General features: G+C 39.7%; 1 protein-coding gene across 4 annotated transcripts in view; it reads right to left on the bottom strand.

Moving 5' to 3' along the window:
• Nucleotides 1–12,020, bottom strand: part of LOC110455963 (cGMP-dependent 3',5'-cyclic phosphodiesterase-like) — a 152,284-nt gene that overhangs the window by 23,528 nt on the left and 116,736 nt on the right. For 2 of the 4 annotated variants that reach the window (XM_021506434.1, XM_021506435.1), the window contains exons 13-19: nt 8,261–8,391; nt 7,711–7,822; nt 5,471–7,436; nt 4,649–4,712; nt 3,728–3,809; nt 840–900; nt 370–451 (exon numbers count right to left, since the gene is read on the bottom strand). In XM_021506434.1, the coding sequence (XP_021362109.1) occupies nt 370–451; nt 840–900; nt 3,728–3,809; nt 4,649–4,712; nt 5,471–7,436; nt 7,711–7,822; nt 8,261–8,391 (2,498 nt within the window). The remainder of the gene's footprint in view (nt 1–369; nt 452–839; nt 901–3,727; nt 3,810–4,648; nt 4,713–5,470; nt 7,437–7,710; nt 7,823–8,260; nt 8,392–12,020) is intronic. The other 2 variants (XM_021506436.1, XM_021506437.1) reach the window with 1 other exon arrangement.

The following is a 12,020-nucleotide window of genomic DNA, read 5'->3' as shown; positions in this document are numbered from 1 at the left end:
AAGCACATCCTCATTCATAAGTGGCAATCACCAATTTTGTTCAGGCCAAATGTATTTTATTACACTTATAATTCAAATTTGGAATTGTCAAAGATAAAGCAATCTTATTTTTGTGAGTCAATCAATATTTGGTCATACAGAGTACGCAAAATTTTAACAATCACAGCAATAATCCAGGATTTCATGCTTCTATTATTTTTACCATAGATCAGACATGTAATACTTGGAGAAAAATCCAATATCATATTGGCAATGATCTTAACATTCTTCTTCTAAATACATTTATTGTTATCTCAATTATAAGAAAACAAATATTCCTTATATTTTCTTTCCTGAAAGTTTGAAATTGGTATAAAATACAGGATGTACCTGGTTCTAAACCCTGTTGAGTCATCAATGCCTCTGTAAAACATGGGATGTGAGTAGGCATCTTTGATATTTAGAAGTTTTCCTGTAAATAAAACATAGATAATGGTATTCATCTGACCTATAAAGTTGCTGAAGTCTTGTTTGATTGGTAAAATATGTTTTTTGACAGACCATCAACACAAAAAGTTAAACAGGACCAAACAGTTGGGCAAATGGATAAATGGTTGGTGGTCCAGTATGAAAATATGTTGGATAACATGCGAAAGACAAAAACATTACAAAATCTCAATTACTGCCATGTGTGTAAAAGATCAAATTTTGTTTCTTCAATATCTTCTAAGAAGAGGACGCTGAAGAAAACATCTAAATCTGCATGCCACCCCACATTATACAATTAATAGCTTCTTATGATCATGAATAGTCAATACAGCAGGCATTTTCTGCAACTCCAAGTATGTAAGTGGACTGACCTGTTGTAGCTACATGTCCTGCTATTCCCTGAATAATTGGCATTCGGATCTCCGACTGAACCTGAAATAAATCATCCCAGTCAGTTTTCAAATATATTTATAGATGAATTGCTGAACTGTGAAAGAAAGATCAGTTATCCTCCAATACATTGACGGTTTAGTGGCTCAGTAGGTAGCTCACTAATTACCATGTCCAACACGTACACTAGGCTGAAGGGGTAAGGTGGGCTATACAGTAGGTAGTCCACTAATTACCATGTCCAACAACGTACAATAGGCTGAAGGGGTAAGGTGGGCTATACAGTAGGTAGCTCACTAATTACCATGTCCAACAACGTACAATAGGCTGAAGGTGTAAGGTGGGCTATACAGTAGGTAGCCCTCTTATTACCATGTCCAACACGTACAATAGGCTGAAGGTGTAAGGTGGGCTATACAGTAGGTAGCCCTCTTATTACTATGTCCAACACGTACAATAGGCTGAAGGTGTAAGGTGGGCTATACAGTAGGTAGCCCTCTTATTACCATGTCCAACACGTACAATAGGCTGAAGGTGTAAGGTGGGCTATACAGTAGGTAGCCCTCTTATTACCATGTCCAACACGTACAATAGGCTGAAGGTGTAAGGTGGGCTATACAGTAGGTAGCCCTCTTATTACCATGTCCAACACGTACAATAGGCTGAAGGTGTAAGGTGGGCTATACAGTAGGTAGCCCTCTTATTACCATGTCCAACACGTACAATAGGCTGAAGGTGTAAGGTGGGCTATACAGTAGGTAGCCCTCTTATTACCATGTCCAACAAGTACAATAGGCTGAAGGTGTAAGGTGGGCTATACAGTAGGTAGCCCTCTTATTACCATGTCCAACAAGTACAATAGGCTGAAGGTGTAAGGTGGGCTATACAGTAGGTAGCCCTCTTATTACCATGTCCAACAAGTACAATAGGCTGAAGGTGTAAGGTGGGCTATACAGTAGGTAGCCCTCTTATTACCATGTCCAACAAGTACAATAGGCTGAAGGTGTAAGGTGGGCTATACAGTAGGTAGCCCTCTTATTACCATGTCAAACAACGTACACTAGCCTGAAGGTGTAAGGTGGGCTATACAGTAGGTATCTCACTTATTACCATGTCCGACAACGTACACTAGGCTGAAGGTGTAAGGTGGGCTATACATTAGGTAGCACACTTATTACCATGTCAAACAACGTACACTAGCCGGAAGGTGTAAGGTGGGCTATACAGTAGGTATCTCACTTATTACCATGTCCAACAACGTACACTAGGCTGAAGGTGTAAGGTGGGCTATACAGTAGGTAGCCCACTAATTACCATGTCCAACAACATACAATAGGCTGAAGGGGTAAGGTGGGCTATACAGTAGGTAGCACACTTATTACCATGTCCAACACGTACAATAGGCTGAAGGTGTAAGGTGGGCTATACAGTAGGTAGCACAATTATTACCATGTCCAACACGTACAATAGGCTGAAGGTGTAAGGTGGGCTATACAGTAGGTAGCCCTCTTATTACCATGTCCAACACGTACAATAGGCTGAAGGTGTAAGGTGGGCTATACAGTAGGTAGCACTCTTATTACCATGTCCAACAACGTACAATAGGCTGAAGGTGTAAGGTGGGCTATACAGTAGGTAGCCCTCTTATTACCATGTCCAACAACGTACAATAGGCTGAAGGTGTAAGGTGGGCTATACAGTAGGTAGCACTCTTATTACCATGTCCAACAACGTACAATAGGCTGAAGGTGTAAGGTGGGCTATACAGTAGGTAGCCCTCTTATTACCATGTCCAACAACGTACAATAGGCTGAAGGTGTAAGGTGGGCTATACAGTAGGTAGCACTCTTATTACCATGTCCAACAACGTACAATAGGCTGAAGGTGTAAGGTGGGCTATACAGTAGGTAGCCCTCTTATTACCATGTCCAACAACGTACAATAGGCTGAAGGTGTAAGGTGGGCTTTACAGTAGGTATCTCAATTATTACCATGTCCAATAACGTACACTAGGCTGAAGGTGTAAGGTGGGCTAAACAGTAGGTAGCACACTTATTAACATGTTCAACAATGTACAATAGGCTGAAGGTGTAAGGTGGGCTATACAGTAGGTCGCCCACTTATTACCATGTCAAACAACGTACAATAGGCTGAAGGTGTAAGGCGGGCTATACAGTAGGTCGCCCACTTATTACCATGTCCAACAACGTACAATAGGCTGAAGGTGTAAGGTGGTCTATACAGTAGGTAGCACACTTATTACCATGTCAAACAACGTACACTAGCCTGAAGGTGTAAGGTGGGCTATACTGTAGGTAGCACAATTATTACCATGTCAAACAACGTACAATAGGCTGAAGGTGGAAGGTGGGCTATACAGTAGGTAGCACACTTATTACCAGGTCCAACAACGTACACTAGGCTGAAGGGGTAAGGTGGGCTATACAGTAGGTAGCTCACTTATTACCATGTCCAACAACGTACACTAGGCTGAAGGGGTAAGGTGGGCTTTGCAGTAGGTAGCTCACTTATTACCATGTCCAACAACGTACACTAGGATGAAGGGGTAAGGTGTGCTATACAGTAGGTAGCACACTTATTACCATGTCAAACAACGTACACTAGGCTGAAGGTGTAAGGTGGGCTTTGCAGTAGGTAGCTCACTTATTACCATGTCAAACAACGTACACTAGGCTGAAGGGGTAAGGTGGGCTATACAGTAGGTAGCTCACTTATTACCATGTCAAACAACATACAATAGGCTGAAGGGGTAAGGTGGGCTATGCAGTAGGTAGCTCACTTATTACCATGTCAAACAACGTACACTAGGCTGAAGGTGTAAGGTGGGCTATACAGACAATATCATTACCTCCTTGTCATTGGTGGTTATTCCATCAAACACTTTGGCAACTAGTTCTTCTGTCTCCTCATCTATCAGGAATACAGAGCACCTACAAAACACAACATATCACTTGTAAGAAAATATCCCATAAACACATCTCTTGTAACCACAAATTACAAATAACAACTCATAACCCGAGACACTAAATCACGCGTCTCAAAATGTTAAATCATCTTAAGATTGAATAAGACCTCTTTCTCTTAATATGCTTAAACTTAATTTAAGGACATTCCAGGGGTTAAGGAACATTTGTGGTACTGCTGGTTTGAAATATTCGAGCTCTGCTGGTCAGCAGGAAGCCTTCACATACATATGTAAACTTGCTAGTGGGATAAGATCAGGCCTATAGATCTAGACTTTAGATCATTTCATGGTGTCTGGACCAGGTCACTTTAATCAAATGTATGTCTGCAATAAGACAAGGTTATTATATGTTGCTCATCACACCTGATTTCAACCTATCGACCAGTCCATACCTTGCCGTTCAGATTGTATTGTAAACGTGTCAACTGAGAGTCACATGATAGAAATTTAAATAACTGACACAATTAACCTTCCTCTTTTCTGCAAAATCTTCACTGCACAAATATTAAATTCTTCATGAAAACACATAGGGGGACACAACCTGTGTAAGTAAATCAGACAGGAATTGTACCAGAAAACTCTTCACACGAATCAGCTTGAGTCCCTATCTAAGCTGAAATTTCATCAACCCGACACTTGGGATTAAAATCAGATACCATGGGATCCTACTGTGGAATTGATGATGTATTGGCGGTGATGAACTTAATGCCGTTAAGTACTGTAAAATATGCCTTCATTGATCCCATGCTCAACTTAATCCTAGTTAAGAAGGAAAATGCCATATCACTCCTGCTGGCTTCTCACCTCTCGGCTTGTGTTAGATTCCTAGCTTCTTGCATAATCTCCCGTAGAAGTTTTGTTAAGTCATCTGCAAGGAAAATTAGGACAAGATCAATGCAGTGTTCAAAAGCTGTCATAAAACTTATCTGTTTATAAACACATAATCAATAGTTCTCTCTCAATTTTATAACTACATTGTAGATGGGAAATACTGAATGTATCTCTTTTGTTTTAAATGATTTTTCATTCGATCAAATGTATAGAAATTTTAAAAGTATAACAAGGTACAACAATATGAACATGAGATATATGTATGTGAAAATGTCTTTTTGTTATAACATTAAACAATCAACATATTGAAGAAACATTTCTGTTTCATAAGTACCATACACACAGTGAAAACATTAAAATCAAGGCATGAGAATAGATGCCTGGAGACCTAGTTATTACTAAAATTCATGCAGAGGAAAGAAATTGAACTGTTTAATATCACATTTAAAAAACAATAACTGAACTCAAATATAACTTGAAGAATACAAAATAACAATAAAATACTTAAAGAAAAAGTAAAAATCCAATGTAACAAACCCTTCTGAATTTATACAATAGACAATTCCTGATACAAAAGACAAGGCATTGACACTACCATCCTCTTTTAGATACCTGTTTTCACTCGGAGATTTTCCAAAAAGAGATAAGATTAAGTTTGTTTGAGGTTGGTTGAGTTAAGTCATTACTAAAAGAGCACTTGTCTTGTATAAGGTTTAGCCTGAAGAAACTCCACACATGTAACTCCAACATGGGTGTAAATGTAACACATCGGCTGAACCAAACACGCTGACCTACTTTTTGTGATGGGCAAAGCCTCGGTGCTGGGGGGCTGTAATTTAATCATATCAATCATACTTTTGTTATTTTGAGCAGTCCTGGAGGGGCCAAGACATGGGCAGGAGGGCCCTTGGGTGGAGTCACCTGACCCCAAGGGCAGATCCTCAGATGAGTTGGATGTCAGAGAGTCAGAGGGGATGATGTAGGTATGGCTGACTCTGGATTCTGTGTCCTCTACAATAATGGTATGGTCACACAGGCCAGACTGTGATGGACTTATTCCAATTTGGTCAAGACTACTGACCAGACCGAGGGTGGAGGTAAGTACCTGTCTCTTCCTGGAGCCTGCTGATACTACTGAATCTGTAGAACTTCCTTGGCAAAAAGCATAGTTCAAATTAGGCTTGCTTTCTAGGAATTCATTCTCTGGCACAAAACGATGAATGGCAGGGTCACTTGTGGAGAACCTGGGATTAGATATTGGTGCGTCAAGAATTTTGCTTAAATCTGTTTCATATCCCTCAACAGCATGCATCTGTGAATTGAGAGGCAGGGAACGGCAAACCTTGACCTTTTCACTGCTACCTGACCAAGCATCATGGAAAGACAGCTGAGGACAATCCAGGGCAATGTCTTCTACGTCAGAACCTGAGCTAAATTCATTTACATCACCATTCAAATCTGAGGCTTCAAACTCAACGCAGGTAAACATCTCTGAGGAGTTTTCACTGGGGACATACTGGCTGGCTGGAGAGGCTGAGTCTGGTGAGCTTGAAACAGGAGAGGTGGAAACAGAATTTGCAGGAACTGGAGCATCTGACTTGGGACCTGAGTTACTGCTGAAATCAAACTCTGAACACTGCTCAGGTTTATACCCTGTCTGTACAGTTAGAGTAGTGTCGAGAGCAGCAGAAGCACTATCTAGCTGTTTGAGGGATGTATCAGTCACATCCACACACTCGGGGAAAACAGCTGTATCATTACCAGCATCCCTGAAAGCCCCGACCACCGTTTGGTAAAGTAATCCCCCTTGGATACATTCTGTGTTTGCTACATCTTTTAAGAGGGAATCTTTGGAGATATTTTCATAATTTTTATCCTCTGTGACATCTCTAGTCAACTCAGCTAGAGTATAAATACTTGAAGTATTGGATGAGGCACCACCGTCTTTGATGTCCTCTTCATCTACTTCAGAACCTGGAATGGCCCCACTGCACAGAAGTCCAGTTCCAAGGTGGTCTGCAGAGTGGTGGGTGGCAGATTGAGTATTCTCAATGCAATTGTCACCATCTTGACTAGTCCAGCATTCCCGGACATAATATTGGAAGTCAGTGCTACAAAGGCTAGTGTCAGACGGGGGATACTGGTCAGGGATCTCTTCTCCAGCCCTGAATCGCGTTCTGGAAACGTTCAACAGGACAAATTCTGAAGGAGACACATCAGACATTCTACAAGGAACAAGTGAATCAATGGCTGGTAACAGTAACTCATCATCAACAGCATCTTCTAGATTAGTCATGTCTTGTCGTCTTCCCTCAGGTAGTTTGTAGGGCGACACACTCTCCTTCTGAGGACTGACTTTGTCATTGGCCTTCCTCACCTGTTTATGTTCTGGGGATTTAATTTTTGGGTGAACTTGGTAACCTTTAACCTTTTCGTGAGACATATGACCTATGTAATCAAAATCAAAACACCCAGTCAATTTTTCAGCCAATATTCCACGTTGTTGAATCTCTTTGTTGATATTTCTAGCTGATATTCTGGCTGAGTTGTTGTGTTGGAGTGAAGTTGCTCCCCCTTGAGGGCAACACCTGGTGGCAAGGTAATCCTGTTCTTGTTTCAAATAGTCGGCGTACGAGTACCCCCTGACATTGACCCCAACCCCATTACTAGGTAGGACAGGAAAGTCGTCCAGACCCCTGCAGTGGATTGAGGATAACTCACCTAGGTGGGTAAATAGGTTCTTTGCTACCTCCAACATGGCCTGTTACAAATACAAATGTCACAGTTTCAATACCCATCATAACAGTTAGAAATATCATTACCCAGTTAAGGTATCATTTCAACCAGTAAATAAATTCTTCACAGAAATTAGATTTGTTACTTAATTTTGGTTTCTTATTGATGAATGGTTATTTGATAAATTACGAGTTTATCAACTTTAATTTTTTCCTGAAGAAAAAAAAGTTCAACTTTGTTATTGAGTTGTCATAGATACATGCATAATATAATGAATCAAACATGAAAAATGACAGTACCTGTGTTTGTTTTTTTAGTTTTCGTTCATTTTGGAATGCTAAAGTATTAGTTAAGATGGCGGCAGTGTATTTAAAACAGGTCTGTATCGTCTGAAGGTCTTCACTGGTAAAACTGTGAACAAAATATATAATGGTTAATGATCCAAAATAAATGTTATATGTAAGCAAATATGTATTTTGACCCCTTTTTATCCCACGATGTCTGTTTGAATAATTCTGTTGACTTAGCCAGGCTATTACAACGACAAAGTATAGAACCACTGTCATAACAACACAGCACCTTATTGTAAAATAATCATGATTTCTTGTAGTTCGATGATTTTTTTAAGTTAGTAAAGCTTGACAATCCAGGTTACATTACCAAGTCAATCACCCAGTACCATCTACCAGACAAGTAAATGATACAGGGTAACCATGAAATAAATAAACCACAGGTTTATTAGCTGGAGATATGTCCTAGTGTGAAATCTCTACATAACCCTAGCAGCATTCACTCTGGGTGTAACAATCCATCTGTCTAAGTGTGTGTTTTAACTTTTAGATGTCTGACCTGTCTGTGCCAAACTTGTTGGCAACACATGCAATTGCGACAAGTCCATCGTAGTTGCGACTGGTGACAGGGACACACATCAAGGACTGAAGACTCCTCCCTAGCAGGACTTCCATCTCCTTCTTCTTGTCCTACAACAAACAAACAAGCTGTTACAACTCTGACTTACTGTCATCAACAAACAAGGTCACTGTGACTTACTGTCAACAACAAACAAGGTGGCTGTGACTTACTGTCAACAACAAACAAGGGCACTGTGACTTACTGTCATCAACAAACAATGTCACTGTGACTAACTGTCAACAACAAACAAGGTCACTGTTGACATATTGTAAATAACAAACAAGGTCACTGTGACTTACTGTCATCAACAAACAAGGCCACTGTGACTTATTGTCAACAACAAACAAGGTCAATGTGACTTACGATCAACAACAAACAAGGTCACTGTGACTTCCTGTCAACAACAAACAAGGTCACTGTTGACTTATTGTAAATAACAAACAAGGTCCCTGTGACTTGCTGTCAACAACAATGTCACTGTGACTTACTGTCAACAATTACAAGGGCACTGTGACTTACTGTCATCAACAAACAAGGTAACTGTGTGTTACTGTAAACAACAAACAAGGTCACTGTGACTTACTATCAACAACAAACAAGTTGACTGTGACTTACTGTCAACAATTACAAGGGCACTGTGACTTACTGTCATCAACAAACAAGGCCACTGTGACTTATTGTCAACAACAAACAAGGTCAATGCGACTTACTATCAACAACAAACAAGGTCACTGTGACATACTGTCAACAAACAAGGTCACTGTGACTTACTGTCATCAACAAACAAGGTCACAGTGACTTACTGTCATCAACAAACAAGGTCACTGTGACTTATTGTCAACAACAAACAAGGTCAATGTGACTTACTATCAACAACAAACAAGGTCACTGTGACTTACTGTCAACAATTACAAGGTCACTGTGACTTACTGTCAACAACAAACAAGGTCAGTGTTGACTTACTGTCAACAACAATCAATGTCACTGTGACTTACTATCAACAAACAAGGTCACTGTGACTTACTGTCAACAACAAACAAGGTCAGTGTTGACTTTCTGTCAACAACAATCAATGTCACTGTGACTTACTATCAACAAACAAGGTCACTGTGACTTACTGTCAACCACAAACAAGGTCACTGTGACTTACTGTCAACAATTACAAGGTCACTGTGACTTACTGTCAACAACAAACAAGGTCAGTGTTAACTTACTGTCAACAACAATCAATGTCACTGTGTGTTACTGTCAACAACAAACAAGGTCACTGTGACGTACTGTCATCAACAAACAAGGTCACTGTGTGTTACTGTCAACAACAAACAAGGTCACTGTGACGTACTGTCATCAACAAACAAGGTCACTGTGTGTTACTGTCAACAACAAACAAGGTCACTGTGACTTATTGTCAACAACAAACAAGGTCAATGTGACTTACTATCAACAACAAACAAGGTCACTGTGACTTACTGTCTACAACAAACAAAGCCACTGTGACTTACTGTCTACAATTACAAGGTCACTGTGACTTACTGTCTACAATTACAAGGTCACTGTGACTTACTGTCAACAACAAACAAGGTCACTGTGACTTACTGTCATCAACAAACAAGGTCACAGTGACTTAGTGTCATCAACAAACAAGGTCACTGTGACTTAGTGTCAACAAACAAGGTCACTGTGACTTACTGTCAACAAACAAGGTCACTGTGACTTACTGTCAACAACAAACAAAGCGACTGTGACTTACTGTCAACAACAAACAATGTCACTGTGACTTACTGTCAACAACAAACAATGTCGCTGTGACTTACTGTCAACAACAAACAATGTCATTGTGTGTTACTGTCAACAACAAACAAGGTCACTGTGACTTACAGTTAACAACATACAAGGTCACTCTGACTTACTGTCAATAACAAACAAGGTCACTGTGACTTATTGTCAACAACAAACAATGTCACTGTGACTTAATGTCAACAATTACAAGGTCACTGTGACTTATTGTCTACAATTACAAGGTCACTGTGACTTACTGTCAACAACTAACAAAGCCACTGTGACTTACTGTCAACAACAAACAAGGTCACTGTGACTTACTGTCAACAACAAACAAAGCCACTGTGACTTACTGTCTACAATTACAAGGTCACTCTGATTTACTGTCAACAACAAACAAAGCGACTGTGACTTACTGTCAACAACAAACAAGGTCACTGTGACTTACTTTCAACAACTAACAAAGCCACTGTGACTTCCTGTCTACAATTACAAGCTCACTGTGACTTACTTTCAACAACAAACAAAACCACTGTGACTTACTTTCAACAACAAACAAAGCGACTGTGACTTACTGTGAACAACAAACAAGGTAACTGTGAATTACTGTCAACAACAAGCAAAGCCACTGTGACTTCCTGTCTACAATTACAACGACACTCTGATTTACTGTCAAAAACAAACAAAGCCACTGTGACTTACTGCCTACAATTACAAGGTAACTCTGATTTACTGTCATCAACAAACAAGGTCACTGTGACTTACTGTCAACAATTACAAGGTCACTCTGATTTACTGTCAACAACAAACAAAGCCACTGTGACTTACTGTCAACAACAAACAAGGTCACTGTGATTTACTGTCAACAACAAACAAGGCCACTGTGACTTACTGTCTACAATTACAAGGTCACTCTGATTTACTGTCAAAACGAACAAATAATCTGTTACAACTCTGTCTTACTGTCAACAACAAACAAGGTTGCTGTACACAATAAAAACTTACAGAAAACAAAGTGGTCTTATACTGTCAAGATTACACATATGTGAGTATGACACCAAAGTACACTGATGGAATTCCTTTTACAGGTCTGGAGTTCCAAACATTTGGGACATAACTTGTATGGCTGAGAAAAAGGATGTCTGTTATTGATTTACCAGACTTCAGGATAAGATACTTAAAACAAGGTTTAACAGACAAAAAGCTTCAGCTGTATCATTTTCAAGGTTTGAAATATAAAGCCAAGGGCACCACTTTGATGATATTGGATAACATAGCCAATGATTGTAAAAATAGAGCAAAATCAATTTCAATCTCAATGAATTTGATCCTCAATTCAATTGTTAAAGGTCATCTCCATGAGTGGGTATAGAGGAAAAGGATGACAGTAAGACCGTAGCTGATTAGTACAACTCAATTATAAGTCACTGCCACCAGCCAAGAGAGACAGACCTTGAGGACAGACCACACATTTTTTCTCATACAAAACATATCTAAATGCCCATGAACTCATATCAGAGACATAGTGTACATCTCCAAAGATACTTGGTAATAAGGCTGACTGTAAAATTATACAAATTGTTTCTATATACGTTAGACCAGACAAATCTTGATCCCCTTATATGATCGGTGTTTTAAGAGCCTTAAATAGTTGTCTTTTACACCCGATTACAGCTCACATCTCCATTAGCAGATAGGAGACTCAAGTAACAGCAGTATCCGGCACTGATAATGCAACAAAAATAGAAGCTGCTCAGACGTACAGACAATTCCAGGACCATTAGCTCCTATCCAATTGTTACAAGGCATGCATGTACAATGCTCCTATATAAGTGAGCATATACGACTCAATACTAGCCAAATATTTCCCTACAATAAATCAACTTGCTCATAATACCCATTTTTTTTTTAAAATATA

The sequence above is a fragment of the Mizuhopecten yessoensis genome, unplaced genomic scaffold (assembly GCF_002113885.1).
Source record: "Mizuhopecten yessoensis strain PY_sf001 unplaced genomic scaffold, ASM211388v2 scaffold8447, whole genome shotgun sequence".
Classification (NCBI taxonomy): Eukaryota; Metazoa; Mollusca; class Bivalvia; order Pectinida; family Pectinidae; genus Mizuhopecten; species Mizuhopecten yessoensis.
The sequence above is the reverse complement of the archived record's forward strand: the minus strand, read 5'-3'. Positions and strand labels throughout refer to the sequence as shown.